Source organism: Aedes albopictus, chromosome 2 (genome assembly GCF_035046485.1).
Source record: "Aedes albopictus strain Foshan chromosome 2, AalbF5, whole genome shotgun sequence".
Taxonomy (NCBI): Eukaryota; Metazoa; Arthropoda; class Insecta; order Diptera; family Culicidae; genus Aedes; species Aedes albopictus.
In genome coordinates, this window is record NC_085137.1 from 417,150,342 (window position 1) to 417,169,329 (window position 18,988).

General features: G+C 42.0%; 2 protein-coding genes across 4 annotated transcripts in view; one reads left to right on the forward strand and one right to left on the reverse strand.

Annotated features, from left to right (window-relative positions):
* The window catches only part of LOC109426789 (sodium channel protein 60E), an 820,640-nt gene that overhangs the window by 589,403 nt on the left and 212,249 nt on the right, over window positions 1-18,988 (reverse strand). The window lies entirely within an intron of this gene.
* On the forward strand, window positions 496-7,603 carry LOC134288494 (uncharacterized). Of its 3 annotated transcripts, none has more exons than XR_009997981.1 (3): window positions 496-7,240; window positions 7,316-7,406; window positions 7,467-7,603. XR_009997981.1 is itself a non-coding variant. In XM_062853519.1 (3 exons), the coding sequence occupies exon 3, from the start codon at window positions 1,134-1,136 to the stop codon at window positions 4,584-4,586; it is 3,453 nt and encodes a 1,150-aa protein (XP_062709503.1). In that variant the 5' UTR covers window positions 496-721; window positions 797-887; window positions 948-1,133; the 3' UTR covers window positions 4,587-7,603. The 3 variants fall into 3 exon arrangements, 2 of the variants coding, with proteins under 2 accessions (XP_062709503.1, XP_062709502.1); XM_062853519.1 differs by having other exon boundaries at window positions 496-721; window positions 797-887; window positions 948-7,603; XM_062853518.1 differs by having other exon boundaries at window positions 496-721; window positions 797-7,603.

Below are 18,988 nucleotides of genomic sequence, written 5' to 3' on the forward strand. Positions count from 1 at the left end.
CAAGCATGGCGATAATGCCATTGTCAAAGATAATGTCAAATAGCTCGGCAAGATTGTGCGATATTTGCCAGAAAACCATTCGCCAGAATGCCATTGGCCAGAAAGACATTTGCCAGAAAATACCATTTCCCAGAAAACCGTTTGCCAGAAAGAACCATTTCCCAGAAAATCATTTGCCAGAATGTACCATTCCCCAGAAAGTACCATTTCCCAGAAATTTTCCAAAGTTCTCAATCCAGAAAGTGTTCCCAATCTAATGATAATTTAAAACATTCTCATTGAAACATAAATTGTGTTTTTTTTTTTATTTGTTTGGGATCGATTAGCCCACGATAACGATTGTAAAAATTTCAGATTTATATGCGAAAGTTAAATAAATTATTGGAACTGATGTATGAGCATACAAGAAATGGTTTTAGAGTAACTTTTAAAGAAAAGCCTATTGTTTGACGAATGTAATTTAATCATTTTATTGCGCACAACTGCTTTGTCAACACCGCTGGGCACTGGAGACAATGGCCTGGAAATTGGAATGGGCAAAACGTCAGATCTGAAAACTGGCACGGAAGAGAGAAAATAAGAGGGGGAGAAAAAGTAAATAATATCAAATGAGTGGAGTGGTAGAAGCTTGAGATTTATTAAAACTATATTTTTCTGTATAAAATAACTAAAATACTGAAATTTGAAGTAGAGGAGGACTGGTTAATGTCGTTGATGACCTGTAAGTAAAAATGAAAATAAAACCTGAAACGAAATAAGAATGAAATTAACATAAATAAATATTGTTGATGGTTAGGTGATTGCGGCACATTGAAAGCTGAATTTCGGACAGTTTCGGGAATTATATGCTAAATTAGGTGGAATACGGGAAACGGAATCAAAGAAACGTAAGTAGTAGAGAAACAGAAGAATGAAACAATCTAATAGTGAGAATTTGTTAATATTAGGTGTAGAGTTGCAAATCAAAATAAAACGGGAAGAGTACGAAGGCTGGAAAAGGAAACTACTTTGTAAGTAACAAACACAACAAATTATAACAAACTAATAAAAATAAAATTATTGCAGTTGAGCTGACCAAAAACTAGAGTCTGCTTCAGAACCAGTTCCTGAAATCCGAACAAACTCAAAAAGTAATGAGTCAGTCGGATCTAACCTCAAATCTTTCCGATCATGATGATCTGGATCTCACGATGACTCCTTGTTCGGCCTGTAACCAGACGTCTACAACGAATGAACCAATGGTCGGTTGTGATGCGTGTAACCGATGGTTCCACTATCGATGTGTGGGAGCGACAGAGGCCGTAAAAAAGGAGAAACGATGGTTCTGCTCGGAATCCGCCTGCCAGGAAGCAGCGAAAAAGGTGAAAAAATCAAACAACAAAAAGAATTCCACCCGTTCCGCCGTAAAGGATCAGCCGTCGGGATCCTCGACCGTTCAGGAGCAAAAGCTGAAAGCCATGGAAGAAGAATACGCGAAGCAAATGGAAGAGCTGGAGTTCGAAAAGGTGTTTCGGGAAAAGGAAATGGAATTCCAGCGAGTGCTGAAGGAGAAAAAGATGGAGATGGAGAAAGAGTTACGAGAAAAGGAGTTAACCCAAGAGAAGCTTTTGCTCGATCGCGCTTTGGAGGAAAAAACGGAACATTTCGAGAAAATGAAGACGATGCGGCTGTCATACCAAAGGTGCATGGATGGACTGGACCAAGAAATGGTGAACATGCAGAAGGCCAAAGAGGAAATGCAACCAAAGAAGGCTGAGAGATCACCCATACCCGGCGTTTCCGGGAAGCAACGTGACGTACGTAAGTTGGACGTAGCGGAAAATGCCCTGTTTCGTGAGAAAAGCGGTTTAAGGAACATGAGTCGGATGGGAGTTGCAAATAAAGTGAAGGATTCAAGTAGCGAAGATGCGGTTAGCGGTACAGAAGACGAATACGAAGAAGATGACAGTGAAGACGAAGGAGATTCCGAAGAAGCTGCGGGTCGTAGCCATGCGACTGCCTACGGGCTGGGGCGACAGCAAATTGGCCCCACTAAAAGCCAACTGGCTGCGCGAAATGGGGTTTCGAAAAAATTGCCGGTCTTCACAGGCAAACCGGAAGATTGGCCACTCTTCTACGGGACATACGTAGCATCGAACGAAGCGTGTGGATTTAGCGATGTGGAAAACCTCGTCAGACTTCAAGAAAGCTTGAAAGGTCCGGCACTCGAAAGTGTGCGAGGTCAGCTGATACTTCCAAGATGTGTGCCGAAGATTATCGACAAACTTCGTCAGCTGTACGGACGGCCCGAACTGATTCTCCAAAGTCACCTAGAGCGTATTCGAAGATTAGAGCCTCCAAAGCCAGACAAGTTAGCGACGTTTGTTCCTTTTGGGAATGCTATCGAACAACTCTGTGAGCACCTGGAGGCGGCGAACCTGCAGCAACACATGGTCAATCCGATCCTAATTCAAGATTTGGTTGATAAACTGCCGGCCAATGACAAACGAGAGTGGGTCCGGTTCAAGAGGACGAAGAAACGCGTAACATTACGAACGTTTACCGATTTTGTTGCGAGCATCGTTGAGGAAGCATGTGAAGCGAATGTTTGTCTCGATCAAAAGCATGAGCCAAAGGCAGTGCGAGGTAATCGGGGTAACAGCGATGGTAGCAGAGCCAGAATCATGGAGAAAGGTGTAGTAATGAACCATGATACCACCAACAGCATCTCAAGAGTTCCAGTCGACAGGACAAAGCTGAAGGCATGCAAGGCATGTCAGCGTACCGATCATCGTTTGCGGTTCTGCGAGGATTTTCGGAAACTGGCCTACGCTGACCGGATGAACATCGTTACGAGATGGAAATTGTGCAACATTTGTTTGAACGACCATGGAAATGCATCCTGCAAATTCAAGATCCGCTGTGACGTAGGTGGATGCCAACAACGACATAATCCGCTTCTCCATCCGGTAGGAAGCGTCGTTGGAACCAGTGTTCACATTCGAACAGCGAGTTCAATCCTCTTCCGGATCATTCCAGTGCGTCTGTTCTGCGGTGACAAAGCGGTCACTACGTTAGCTTTTCTCGATGAGGGTGCATCAGTTACGATGATCGAAAACGAGTTGGCGGACTATTTGGGCGTTGTGGGAGTCCCGGAGCGTCTAACAATCACCTGGACAGCTGACATCTTCCGTGAGGAAAAAAGTGCGAAACGAGTTAGTGTATGGTCCTCGGCAATCGATAGCGAAGAACGGCTTCTGTTAAATCATGTGTATACGGTGGAAAGTCTACGCCTCCCGGTGCAATCGCTGGATGCTGCAGCGATGTCAAAGCAGTACAGGCATCTACAGAATCTGCCAATTACATCGTATCGAGATGCCCGGCCCGGTATGCTGATTGGCCTAAACAACCTCCATTCATTTGCGCCCATTGAAGCAAAGTGGGGTGCCCCTGGCGAACCGATCGCTGTTCGGTGCAAGCTAGGGTGGACTGTGTATGGACCAAGGAAGGAACCTGTATCCAGTGCGAATGCGGTTTTAGGTTTCCACGACGGAGTTAGCAACGAAAATCTGCACGACCTTATAAAAACGCACTATGCATTGGACGAGTCAGTGGTTACTATAAAAAAGGAATCACGAGATGATGAAAGGGCTCTCAGTATCATGCGAAGGACAACGAAACGAATCGGGAATCAGTTCGAGACTGGACTACTCTGGAAGACCGATCATGTGAAGTTTCCCGACAGCTATGAAATGGCTGTTAGACGGTTGTTGCACCTGGAACGAAAGCTGGAGAAGGATCCAGAGCTATATGAAAACGTCCGCAAACAAGTAGTGGAGTACCAGCAAAAGGGCTACGCGCACTTGGCCACGGAAGAGGAAATATCTAGAACCGATCCTGAGAAGGTTTGGTATCTCCCGCTGAACGTCGTCCTAAATCCTCGCAAACCGGGGAAAGTGCGTTTGGTTTGGGATGCCGCCGCTACAGTAAATGGTGTTTCTCTGAACTCGCAGTTGTTAACAGGGCCAGATTTGTTGACTCCGCTGGTCTCGGTGGTTACTAGATTCCGAGAACACAGAATTGCTTTCGGCGGCGATATCCGCGAAATGTACCATCAGCTGCGGATCATAGAAGTCGACAAACAAGCACAGCGTTTCGTATTTCGTATGAAGAAGGACGACCCCATCAACATCTTCGTCATGGACGTGGCTACCTTTGGGTCGACATGCTCGCCATGTTCGGCCCAATATGTTAAAAACCAAAATGCGATGGAGTATGCTGCTGAATATCCGGAGGCATCTGCAGCTATCATTGACTGTCATTATGTCGATGATTATTTCGATAGCGTCGACACCATCGAAGAGGCAATACAGCGGGCGAAAGAAGTTAGTTTCATCCATGCACAAGGAGGATTTGAACTGAGACATTGGGTTTCGAATGCACCTGAAGTTCTTCGCAGTTTAGGAGTGGCAGAGGCTGCTCAACCAGTCCATTTCGGTCGAGTCAAGGAAAGCGGCAGTGAAAGAGTCCTTGGAATCATATGGGATCCGAATCAAGACACGTTTTCGTTTTCGACGGAGCACCGTGAACATCTCCAAGTCTCCTGAACGGTTCAAGGCGGCCGACGAAGAGAATTGTCCTCAGCTGCGTTATGGGATTTTTTGATCCCTTAGGACTTCTGACGCCTTTCACAGTCCATGGAAAAATTCTCGTACAGGACCTTTGGAGGACAGGCTGCGCTTGGGACGATGAAGTGAATGACGATTGTTGGATGAAATGGAAACGATGGATCGGTTTACTTCCGGAGGTAGAAGCGGCGAGAATCCCACGCTGCTACTTTGGAGAAACCCCTTGGTCATCTATCGAATCGACGGAATTGCATATTTTCGCGGACGCCAGTGAGTATGCATATGGTTGCGTCGCTTATCTGCGAACGGTCGTCAATGGAGATGTTAGGTGTTGTCTAATGATGTCCCGATCAAAGGTGGCGCCACTCAAAAGACAATCGATTCCACGCTTGGAGTTAATGGCAGCTGTTATGGGAGCACGAATGCTGCACACGATTCTTAGCACCCACTCTATCAAATTTCAACGATACGTTCTTTGGACCGACTCTCAAACGGTGCGAAGTTGGATCCTATCCGACCAACACAAGTTTAAGCAATTCGTGGCTTTCCGTATTGGTGAAGTGTTGGAGTTGACTAGATCTTCAGATTGGCGCTGGGTTCCGTCCAAGTTAAACGCAGCAGATATTCTGACGAAGTGGGGACGAGCACCATGTTTGGAAAGCGGTGGATGTTGGTTCACCGGTCCTAGGTTTCTGCACGATCCTGAAGAACAGTGGCCTTCACAAGCAATGCCGGTTGGAGAAACGGAAGAGGAAGTGCGAGGGGTTATGTTGCACCATAGAGCGAGTTTGGTAGGAGAAGTTATCGACAGCGAAAGGTTTTCGAGATGGACAAGACTACTAAGAAGTACAGCAACAGCAATTCGCTTCATAGAAAACTGTAAGCGGAAGAAGAGCGGTCAGCCTATTTTCACATCGAAAGCTACGCTGAAGCAATTGTCTATGATCAGAGGCAAGAGATCGACCGTGTGCCGTCCGCTCCAGCAGGAGGAATTGATGCGCGCTGAAAATGTTCTATGGAAGTCAGTGCAGAGCAAGAGCTTTCCAGACGAAGTGGCGATTCTTTTGCGGAACCGGGAAGAAAACGATAGTCGGCGAACGTTGCAGATAGAAAAATCAAGTGTACTATACAAGTTGACACCAGTTTTTGACGAAGATGGTGTTATCCGAATGGGTGGAAGGATGGAAGCTGCAGAATCCCTTCCGTTCGACTTGAAGTACCCTATCATCCTATCCAGATCTCACGACATCACCAGAAAGTTGATACTGCATTATCATGAGAGGTATGGACACGCAAATAAGGAGACTGTCGTGAACGAACTTCGGCAGAAGTTCCATATCCCAAACTTACGGGCGACAGTTGGTCAAGTTGTACGAAGTTGCAACAAGTGCAAGGTACGACATTCTCGTCCCAGTATTCCTTTGATGGGTCCATTGCCGATCCAGCGTATTTCGCCACACTTACGTCCATTTAGTGCCGTAGGAGTAGATTACCTGGGTCCTATCGAGGTAACAGTTGGTCGTCGGAGTGAAAAGAGGTGGGTAGCGCTTTTCACTTGTTTGTGTATCAGAGCTGTCCACCTAGAGGTGGCCCATTCGCTATCTTCACAATCATGCCTGATGGCAATTAGAAGATTCATCTGTAGGCGAGGATGCCCCGAGGAATTCTTTTCCGATAATGGCACCAATTTTAAAGGAGCTAGTAAGGAGTTGCTGAAGCGTATTGAAAACGACTGTGCTGAAGCAGTAAGCAGTGCCACGACAAAATGGAACTTCAACCCTCCCGGAGCCCCACATATGGGCGGGATTTGGGAGAGAATGGTGAGGTCGGTCAAGGAAGCAATGTTGGCGCTGAACGACGGTAGGAAACTCACCGATGAAATCCTGATGACAACATTGAGCGAAGCAGAGGATATGATTAATACGCGACCTCTAACGTATAAATCACTAGAACCTACAGAGGTTGAAGCCATTACCCCAAACCATTTTCTTCGTGGGACAGTACGTGACATGGACGTTGAGCAGACTAGAACAACTGAGTTTGCGGAGGCGTTGAGGAATGTATACAAACGGTCCCAGTACTTAGCAGACAAGATGTGGGAGCGGTGGTACAAATAGTATCTGCCCACAATCAATCAGCGTACCAAGTGGTTTGACGACACGAAGCCTCTTCAAGTAGGAGACCTCGTATTTGTAGTAGAGGGAAAGAACAGGAAGAATTGGACCAGAGGCGTGGTGGAAGAAGTGTTTGCAGGGAAAGATGGGAGGATCAGACAGGCGAACGTGAGAACAGCAGGGGGTGTGTATCGAAGAGCAACGGCAAACTTGGCGGTGTTGGAAATACAAGATGCTAAATCCGGATTCTCAGGTAACCCTGGACCGGAGTTACGGGCTGGGGAACTGTCAACACCGCTGGGCACTGGAGACAATGGCCTGGAAATTGGAATGGGCAAAACGTCAGATCTGAAAACTGGCACGGAAGAGAGAAAATAAGAGGGGGAGAAAAAGTAAATAATATCAAATGAGTGGAGTGGTAGAAGCTTGAGATTTATTAAAACTATATTTTTCTGTATAAAATAACTAAAATACTGAAATTTGAAGTAGAGGAGGACTGGTTAATGTCGTTGATGACCTGTAAGTAAAAATGAAAATAAAACCTGAAACGAAATAAGAATGAAATTAACATAAATAAATATTGTTGATGGTTAGGTGATTGCGGCACATTGAAAGCTGAATTTCGGACAGTTTCGGGAATTATATGCTAAATTAGGTGGAATACGGGAAACGGAATCAAAGAAACGTAAGTAGTAGAGAAACAGAAGAATGAAACAATCTAATAGTGAGAATTTGTTAATATTAGGTGTAGAGTTGCAAATCAAAATAAAACGGGAAGAGTACGAAGGCTGGAAAAGGAAACTACTTTGTAAGTAACAAACACAACAAATTATAACAAACTAATAAAAATAAAATTATTGCAGTTGAGCTGACCAAAAACTAGAGTCTGCTTCAGAACCAGTTCCTGAAATCCGAACATGCTTATTTTTTCAATTACAACTTTTCCACAATTTTGTCTTGTGGACAAGTTGATCATAATGTGGATCCAATTGATCAAATATTATTTTGACGGAATTTGATCAACACTCATCAAAGATTTTCGTTTCTTCAACACATAGGATGTTCTTTCCAGCTTTTACTGATATGGAATTTTTGGCTTTACTTATATTTTTTAAAGATTCCTTTCTTTCAATTGAAAGTAATTTTTTAAGATTATTTTTGACAAAAACAATGACATGATCACTTAAAATCATAATTTTTGTGCCAAACAGCAAAATTACCCGGAATTGTTGATCACACACTTAAGTCACTCGACTACCATAAACAAAAACCTTTTGGAAGCAACGAGTAAAATACACAGAAATAATAACTTAAGTGACGGTTTTACCTATACCATTAGCCTGACTATCACTGCTCGAAAGCCAGTACCCCCAACATCACAAGCTTGAATGTACCATTTGGCCGAATATCACTTGATCAAATGCTATAAAAAGCTTGTTCTTGAGGAAATTAATTCTAAGTTTTTTTCCTTCTTCCAATCATCTGCTGTTCTTTCTAGATGAACTGCTTAGTTTATTTGCGCCAATTTTAACCAATATATTCCCTTATCACGGTGATTGTAACATGTGAGCTTAACATATTTGGGCTTATGGTATTATGACTAATGGCGCTCCGGCTACTGTTATAGAATCTTAATATCTATGATATTAGGGCATTCGGCTGAAGGCCGTTGGGTCGAATGTCATTTGGTAGCAGTTCAGGTCAAAAAGTTATTTTGCGGAAAGCCATTTTTTTCGTTTTCTTCTTTTATGATGTTAAAATAATTGTTGAAGTTGGAGCTACAATAGTTTACCCATGAATTTTTTCTTCTTTTAAATATAGGAACAATAAACGGGTTTAAGATCTATTATTTTTTTTTTCAATAATTAAACTATCAGTTCCGCAATACCAATATTGCTTTATGGTTCTAAATAACATAATCAACAATTTATGCCAAAAACTAGTCTTACAATAGGGGGATTCACTTAACAACGAAAATTGATTGAACGGATTAAACGTCGCGATCACCAAGGCATTTTTTGATTATTTCATTCGCAAATTCATGAAACATTTCAAATAACCAGAGTACCCCTAATGAAACTAGAAAGAACAGCCTATGTTTAGAAGAAGGAAAAATTCACTATTTGAACTAGAGAGAATAGTTTCGTTGTAGAAAAATAGTTTTTTTTGCACCGAAACCGTTGATGTTCCACTAGTGAATTTTGCCTTCTTTTAAACATAGGCTGTTCTTCTTAGTTAATAAGACTGGATTTTGACATTATTTGTTGATTGCGGTAACACAATAATGCATAATTATTATTGTAGAAGTATCAGCTAATTATTGGAAAACCGAACAAATTTAAGAAACCGTTCCGATTCCTGTTCCATAATCAGTGAATTGCGATTCGTGATCATCATGTCTACCCATTGACCATTCGGCCTAATGGACTTCGGTCAGCAGTATTTTCGCCATATCTGATGTGTGTGAACCTATGCACTTATAGCCTAGTTACATCGAAGTCTTGCGCTTAGTATCATACAGGTATATCTGCTCGATTTCTCTTCATCGATTTTCTCTTTGCTCAATATCTACCGGTGAATCATTTCCAGCTGTTTTCGTTGTTCTAGCCCTAGTCGTCCTTTATCGAAACAAACCAAGAGATCATGCTAGCAGTGAACATATTGATTTACTGTCAAAGATTGAAACTGACGACATTTTTCATGTTTATGGACTGAATTATATCAACTAAATTCTCACAATCACATCTCTAGTTTCAATTAGTTCTAAGAAAATGGAGAAAATTTCTATTTGCCCGAAAGTACCATTTGCCAGAATGTACCAATCCCCGGAATTTAATATTTAATATTAAATTCTGGGGATTGGTACATTCTGGCAATTGGTACTTTCGGGCAAATAGTATTCTGGCAAATAGTACATTCTGGCAAATGGTTTTCTGGCGTTTGTCATTCTGGCGAATAGTTTTCTGGCGAACGGTTTTCTGGCAAATATCGCACAATCGCTCGGCAATAGTCTCGAGTAAGCGTAAGCTGCTCGCGGCAGTAGCAGTCTCCATACTACGGTATGGCGCCACTGCATGATAGAATGCGTTAGTGGTAGTGTTCAACGGATACGTGAAGTGACTCGAGAGTACCCACAGGCTGATGTGCCTTAATATGGTCAGCGCATACCGCACGGTCTCAAAGGACGCGGTATGCGTGCTAGTGGACATGATGCCTATAGCACTAGTTGTTGCCTACCGTATTGTGTGGCACGCAGCTCTACCGTCCTGCAATACCCCTCGTTGAATGTCTGAGATGCCAACGACTGACAATGCAATCGACAGACCGGGCTGTCCACACGCGACGGGCAATGAGGAACAATAGATTAGATGACGAAGGCAAATGTGGTGTTCTTTAGCATACACAGTTATTAATTCTAAAACCATTCCCCAAAATTTAAACTACAAACGTATAATTTGAACGTTAGAACGTTACGTAGAATTGTCCTAGTGAGTGAAGAATTTTAGCACCCCAGTGAATGATTTTTAATTTTCACATTTGAGCTCTTCAGGAATTAGGCACACTGAATTGTAAATCAAGTTCGTTAGATAAACTAAGCTAGGTATAGATCTTATAAGCGGTAAGCAATCTGAAAGGAGTTGGAATATTTACTCTAAAAATACTAATTAATGTTGATTGCAGCTTCAATCCGCTACACTGACCATCGCACAACGTTATACTTAAAGGGGAACAAAACGTGAGTACTTGTTTATGCTGGTTGGAACCTTTGTCAAGTACACTTATATCTATAGCAAGTGCTTTCATTGTCTTAAGCAAATTACATAAATCATCACACAAACTTATATCTATACTCATGCAACATATAAATATTATAAAAACTTACATCTACCTACGTAGACAAAAAAAGACTGTTATCCACACTACACTAGCTACAAAACATTTATAAGAGCTATTGAATCTAATATTTGAATTGTGTTAAACTTACAGGAAAATTATAAATCTCCATATTCATCATCACGAATTGGATCGAGTTTTATAATTGCGGAAGAAATCCCCCTTCCAAAGTGTTGCAAATCGCAACACTAGTGATGGCAGAGTACGAAACGTGCTTCGAGCGACATGGCATAAAAGGCGCAAAGCGGATCGTCAGAACATCGCCTATGTTGAAGTGGCAGCGGGAATGGGATTTCTTCAGCATGGGTAGATGAACAATGGACACAATTTCTGTCAGGTCGCATGCCCAGACTGCGCAGACTGTGACGAGACCGCGGAGCATGTGCTCTTTGAATACCCACGCTTCGTGGAGCAAAGGTCGAGTATGTATACGGTTTAGATATCACTCCGGACAATATTGTTGAAAGGATGTGCACGGGGGCGGCCAAGTGGGATTCCGTTACTTTCACGTTGAGATTTCACCGGTTTCTTGAATCGTACTTGAACTACAGAGAAAATAGCGGGCTGAACAACAGCAAGTAAAGTTGTCCCACCCTCTCCATCCAGTTGCTTGAGTCCAGCGGGTAGTGTAAGTACTAGCCAGAACCCGAGCCGAGTTGGTGGAACGCTTACCATTTAGTCGAAACCTACATAACCTGAGGACCCACCTCTCGGGTATCTGATCCGATTTCCTCTTTCTAGTCTAGTCTAGTCTAGTCTACACATACACAGCCATTCATTGAAAGAATCCTGGAAAATGATAGAATCGACTACTTCTACCATTTTTCTTGTCATTATCAATACTTGAAAGGCATCGGAGATGTATTACAAGTATTGAAGCGGCCAGGCCTACTGTGCAGCGTTATTGAATACAATTGAACAGAACTATGAAACGGCGACATCTCGTCAGCCGCTCCGTATCGTATGTGTAATAAATGTGAAGCAAACACGTTGGGAGTGACGTTGCTAAGAAAGTTAATGTCACTCCGTTGGGGCTCCTCTTCTTCCTGGGATGGGACAAAGGTATTTATGGTATTAACCCCTTATGTCCTGGCTCGAAAGCCTAGGTTTAAGCGCCATTGCTCGCTCATATCTGATCCGATTTCCTCTTTCTATAAAAAAAATCGACACCAACATTTCAAAAGGGCGTAACTGCTTTTGGAATCATCACCTTCTTTTAAAGCTGTGGATCATGTGTTATGATTTCCATGTTTTTCACAACAAGTACCAGATGGGAAAAACTCTCCTCTTTCCGACAACCACGGTGGTTTGAGTGTAAGGGAGGCAGTACAACCTACAGCTTTGAAAGAAGGTATTACTTCCAAATGCAGTTACGCCCTTTTGAAATGTTGGTGCCGATATAAAACAAAGAAATCGCGAATGTTACAATTAGGACATATTAAACAATTATTTTGTCTTAATATTGTAACAAATATTTATACCTGCAACACTTATATGTCCAAATATTTGCCATGTCTAATGGGACCTTTAGGAATTCTATCGGAAACTTCCCGAGGAATTTCTTCATGTATCCTAAAGAATTTGCAAAGGATTCGTTAGAGATTTTTTCAGAGATTCCTTTAGGAATTCACCGATAATTTAATCGGATACTTCTCCATTTATTTTATCGAAACTTTCTGTAGGGCTTGTTTTGGGAATTTCTCCTGGGATACCTTAGTGAGTTTCTTCAGGTACTCGTTGGGGGCTACCGTCAAAAGATCCTTGAGAAATTCTTCCAGGCAGTCTTTGAGAAATACCTCTATAAAATCATAGGATATTTTTCAAAAAAAAAAACTCCATCTAAAATTGTTCAAGCGGTTCTCCACTTGCCGGCTTTTTGGGCCCGTATGAAGTTGATCACCAGGTTGATCAGGTGACCCCTAATTCAAGGTGTTATGCGGCTTTATGATTACCGTGACTAGGAATGAATGGTTAGGGGGGTCTTATAAAAACCTTATCGCAAACGGAGCCTATGGAGTACCATGGCACCCCCCCCCACAGCATTTTGCCCTTACTGCACTAACCGGAGCAATAGCGCGATGGACCTTGTATTTCTCCGAGACAATCAGCTGCCATTCTTCAATCTCATACTTGAGGCTGAATAAGGGCGGGATTATGAAGATGTTATTAATTAGTTTAAAATTTCACCTATATGGGTTCGCATTATGCGTTTTGCACAGTGTATTCTGTGCATCCTCGCCTTTGGCACATTCAAATCGATACTGATCTGGCTTTATTGTTGCTGTTCTTTTTTTTTTGCTGTGATTGTAATGAGTTTAATCTTGCCTGGTTTGGCTAGTGGCTACGGTTAGGATAGCAAAGATCCAATCTTCAGCCCAAAAGAACAGTAACGATCAATCTTTGCAGGCTTATGCAAAATGGTACACTGCCCATGTTCGCATAGTCGACCATTGACCATTGACTTAATCAGCATACACAACCTAATGCCTGACGCATCTGCGAATATGTCACAAGTTTTATTCAATAAAACACAAAATCTAACTTCCAGTTAAACATCAACGTGGAAAATAATTTTGAACTTCGAATTTTTCATTGCTAAAATGTCAAAAGTGTGTTGAAAACTACAGTGGCGCTTACGTCAACTATGCGGATATGGGCAGTACAGCCCAAGTGGCGTTAGTCCAAGAACCTTACGTATACTTCTAAGAGGAATTTCTATCTAGGAAACCTTGTGAATCCGGTGTCTGCTACTTTCAGTAAAAAATAAATGGCTAATTCGCGTGTCGTGCCTCGAGCATGTGTGCTTGTCAACAACGCTATCGTTGCTACACTCATCTCTGAACTAATCAATAGAGATGTATGTGCTATCACAATCGATGTATCTATTAGAAACCTCAACAGGAAATACGTTTATTGCTCGGTTTATTTACCGCATGATGAATCATCCCCTACGGATGCTTTCAAGCCAGTCATCGCATACTGCACTTCAAAAGGCCTTCCGCTAATCATTGGCAGTGATGCTAATGCTCACCATATAATCTGGGGCAGATCAGACATCAATTTGAGAGGCTCTAGTTTGATGGAATGCCTAAGTAGTACAGATCTTGGATTACTTAACATAGGCAACCACCCAACCTTCATGGTATCTGCTAGAGAGGAAGTGTTAGACATAACGCTTTGCTCTAGTAGAATTAGTCACTAGCTGACCAATTGGCATGTATCAGATGAAGAATCTTTATCTGACCATCGTTACATCTTGTTTGAACATGTGAATGTTACTTTACAAACTTTGCGTTTCAGGATCCCCCGGTCAACAAACTGGGATCTCTTTACCGATTTGATTGCAGCCAAATTTCATGGATACTCACCATCCATTGATACTCCAAGTGATTTAGATGATGCTGTTGACACTACAACGCCCTTCATCATGGAAGCTTTTGAAGAAGCTTGCCCTCTGCGGTCTGTGAAGTCCACAAGAGGAACCCCTTGGTGGAACTCCGATCTGGCGAAACTCAGGAAACAATGTAGAAAGAGTTGGAACAGACGACGTTCAGCTGGATCGGAGGCTTTCAGATCGGCTCGCAAGGCCTACCAGAGAGCTCTTCGGTCTGCTGAACGATCCGGCTGGAAAAACCTTTGTACAATTGTTTCCAGTTTGAGTAAAGCAGTTGAACAAAATCCTAGAAAAATCTAAGGATTTCCAAGTGAACGAACTTCGTTTGACAAATGGTGATTTCAGACTTCCTCTGATGAGGAAGTTTTGGAATGTTTATTCAGTACACACTTCCCCGGATGTGTGGATATTACATCTTCGGATGAGCCTGATGTATTTTCTTGCAATTATGATTCTTTAGCTTCGGCTCGGAGTATCATAACTTTAGAATCGATTGAATGGGCACTTAATAGCTTTGCTCCTTTATATCTCACAAAATACAACAGCGCGATCGCTCGAGGATTAATTAAAATTATTTGGAGCTACGTATGAATCAATTGCAGGATTTAATTCCCTATCAGTGTCGCATGTACTTCATGCAAAGCCTCATATCAGCAGTCCAATATACATACCAAACAGCACACATCCATCAACATATTATCCTCACAAAAACCACCAATAACAAGCTCGGTTTGATCTCCTGAATGGGAAAATAAGAGGCCTGGATCGCAAAATCAGCCATTCAGTGCAAATCCAATATTCATTTCCTCCCCAGCGAAGTCAGCGAACGACTGTGATGGCGGAAAACATGCAGCTTCAATATCATCTTATGACATGGGCAAAACCCGCCCCCACCATTTCCAATCACCACCGTCGACGAGGACGACGACGGCAACGTCGATATCTCTTGTTGTTCAACGAAATCCGACCTGGCGCTGATGATGATACGGGTTTGCTACTTGTGCTTGTGCCAGAATGCCTGCCAGTCAGTGAGGTGCCTTTATGCCGTGGAGATCCAGCGTCGGACAACAACGACGACGACGACGACGGATGGCTCTAAATTCAATAAAACATAATGTAGGGTATCGCGCCACTTGGGCGGTGGCTTCTATATTCGTCTGTTTTCCACTATAACTCAGTCAATTTTGAACAAATTGATTTGAAATGTTGTACACGGGTAGATAATATACCTATCTCACCACATTCCAAAAGTTGTGTCAATTGGTTCAAATTTGACTGAGTTATAGTGGAAAACAGACGAATATAGAAGCCACCGCCCAAGTAGCGCGATTCCCTAAAATAAAACCATCGACTGATATTTACAATCATCATCGCGGGTTTTGTCGTCGTCGTCTGTTAGGGTAAACAGAAGGCTGCACGGGCTCAGTACGGGGCAGAACAACGAACGGTGATGAGATTTTCGAAGAAAAGCTTATCGGAAATGGAGGTGGGAGGACTCATTCGAACCGGATATGAGGCGGTAGAAAAACGAGGCGCGGTATCAGTCCGTCATTTGCTTCCGGTGTTGGAAAACTTTTCCGAAGATGAAATTGTGAGTCGGTACATTGTCGATAATGGACAGCAAGAAAATTACAAACTGTTTTTAAAACATTTTGTATTATTTCGCAAACTACATCCTTCAAAACTCAATAAATGTGCCCACCTCGTCCTCATAGTTTATAGTAATTAGTTAAATAATGAGAATTAGTTAAGCACTGTTTCTAGCTAGAGAAATCTTCTGCATCTTCATGAGTATCACAGGGAAAGGTTGTAAGTAAAAATATTCGCTCTGGAAAGTAATAACGCGGGTCATAGAGCCAAACCGATAAATAAGAATTTTTCTAACAAAAACATGCGCTGGTGTTTGAATTTAACTCCCGATTTCCCCGAGAAATACTTAGAATACTCAATTTGTAAATGTGGAACAGGCTCTGTACCAATGCGGACGTAACTTTAAGAAGAAGAAAACGCGACAGACAGCTACCTAAAAGTTCAAACGTCCAAAACTATGCGACCTTTTCTTCTGAAGTGTTTGCGAATTATAGCCAAACCGAATCCTCCCACTAGAATATAAAGTTCTTGGAAGATTTCGGCGCTACGAATCTCAAACACCCACCAGCAAAGCATTCCACAGCCCAGTCAACCGCAGAATCGCCGCGCGCGCGTGGGTGGGTAAACATTTAGCTGTGAAAGAATAATATGTACTTAGGATTACCACCAGGCGAGAGCGATCGGGCCCGCGCGTCCTTGTTTGACTTGGGGTTGTCTGTCTGCAGTTTCACACCGCCCGGTTGGTTGGTCAGTTCAGTATAGAACGCTTTCGCCTATCCAGTACCTAGAACGGTAGCGAGAAAATCGAATCTCGCTCTAATGGGATGCTGATCGGCGAGGAGTCGACGACGATGCTGTTGGCTGCCCTCGGGCTAGACGGAGATTATGATGCTGTACGGTGGTGGTGGTAGGCACTTGCTGCTTGGAATGGAAACATGGCACCTAAATTGATTCCATTATAGCAGATATTACGATAAGGAGAGCCAACATTTGGAGGAATGTGATTTTAGGAACCAGATGGAGGAGGTAAAGGTGTGAACAATTTAAATTGATTCAATTGAGTAAATGTTCGACACTTTAGCGCTCGCAAGGACAGAGAATTTAGTATAAAGCGTGTCCAATTTTCCTAATTTCACAAGGCTTGCAACTACTCCTTACACTGTTCTTCTTCATTCCGAAGTCATGTCCCAGCTAGAGACAAAGCCTGACTCTCATCCATCCGAGCAGAGGAGAATATCTAATTCATATAAACAGAATCACATAGCTTGTTTTTATATCATAATTTGTTATTATTAACTTATCAAAGTATTACTTTTTTATAACATGTTTTGTTGGGCAATCTTATTTTGTTATGATCAAGTTATAAAGTTTCATCCACTAATTAACACTTCAATAATATACTTTGTTGTAGACCAACTTTTGTTATTATTCTACTATTGAAAATGTACAAAAATGTGATGTACTATACTGCCGTAATTCTGCAAAGTGATGTAAGCGCCATTCAAAATTTCGATATTCTCGGGTATATTATATATAATATCTGGGGAAAGAATAACACTGTGGTATTCCTGCTGTATTAGAATGCAAGATCTAGTCGTAATCTATCATCTACGGAAAGAAACTTAGAGGATAAGTAAGAGTTTTATGCATCATAACTAAAAAATGGGCCAAAACTTTCAATGTCGCTTACGTCACTTTGCAGAATTGCGGCAGTATAACACAAAAATAACAAGTTTTCATATTCACTGCAATATTCGTTGTTATTGAGTCTATAAGATATGTTAATAACATAAAAATTACTGATTCCATTATACAGTTATTATTCCAAAATAACATATTTTATGCAATTCAGTATCATAATTTCTATTTTATTTAACTCATTTTGGTATCATAATGGTCATTTTTTCCGAACTGATTCATTATGCAACTGAAATGAGTTGCATAATGAAAAATAGTTGCATAATGTTCATAATGCAACCCATTTGAGTTGCATTATGAACATTATGCAACTCAAATGAGTTGTATAATGAAAAAATCATTGCATAAAATTTTGTATGTTACTCGTTGCAAAACTCGATATTGTCAACTTTTTGCAACTCGTCACATAAATAACTATTATTATGCTTTTGATATTTTCTTCTGCTCGGGCAGGGATTCTATATGGAATGTAGATTAATCTGTATTATACAGGTGTTTTTTTTTTTAACGTGCAGCGCCTATCCAATTCCACTCCGAGGATCCTTGCTGACGGCACGTCTCGGATTTTTTCATCGTTAATTTTGATTTCAAATTTGTTCTTTTTCAAGTTGGAGTGCTTCCTTTGGCAAACATGTAGCAACATTGATTTGCTTGCAGAAAGCTCGTAATGGTTGTTCGTTGCCCAAACATGGACCGCCTCAATAGCTTTCTTCAGTCTTACTCTGGCGGCAAACGCTTGTTTTCCAGTGGAGATGAGCAATATATCGTCGGCATAGAGCAAGATTCTCACGTTTTTCGGGACAGACTCAAATATTGTATCCATAACCAGAGTGAAAAGGGTCACTGATAGGACTGATCCTTGTGGTACGCCCGTTTCCTGGATTCGAGGTTTCGAGAGTTTACCTCCGAAACTTACTTGAAATGTACGATCTGTCAGGAAACCTTCGATACATTTGAGCATGTTTACTCCCATCTTAAGCTGTTTCACTCTTTTCAAGATCTGAGGACGCCAAGTCCTATCGTAGGCTTTACGTAGATCAAGCAACGCCAGTTCACAGTGTTGGTGTTTACTGGTTGCTTGCACCAGAATTTCGTTTAGCTCCGCAAAATATGTGGCTGTTCCGCGACCCGCCCGAAACGCGTGTTGATCAGGATGGTCGTTCAATGCGTTAAAAAGCGTTTAAACTTCATTAAAGCAATTGGAAATCACGCTAGCAGAGAAGTTCTGTGGCGGATAGGAAATGCCATCTGTGTTTCAAAGCTGTTATACGGGATTGAATTATTCGGTACGAAATGTGTTAGGCCTTACCAAACCACTTTCAACCAACTCCTGCGAACGACATCCGGTGCTTTTCGAACATCACCTGCGATAGCCATGGCTGTGGAAAGCGGAGTACTCCCACTCAACGAACGAGTTGTCCTAGCTATGGTTAAAAGTCTATGTCGAATTGAAGAGAAGTCTGTCATTGGTAAACCAGCACTCCGAAGCACTACCAACTCAGCCTTAAGGACGCTGGTCGAAATAGTCATCCCACCCGTGCAAAAACTCTCCCGTATCAGTCGTAGACCGTGGAATGCAAAGTCACCGTCAATTGACTGGACTGTAAAAAATAAATTTAAAGTAGGACAAGGAGCCGTTAGGGCTAAAGCTATTGTTACTAGTATGTTGGATGAAAAATATGGAACATTCG

Excerpts from the sequence above, each read along its gene's own strand:
- LOC134288494 (XM_062853518.1), top strand. The coding sequence starts at position 1,134 with ATGAGTCAGTCGGATCTAACCTCAAATCTTTCCGATCATGATGATCTG.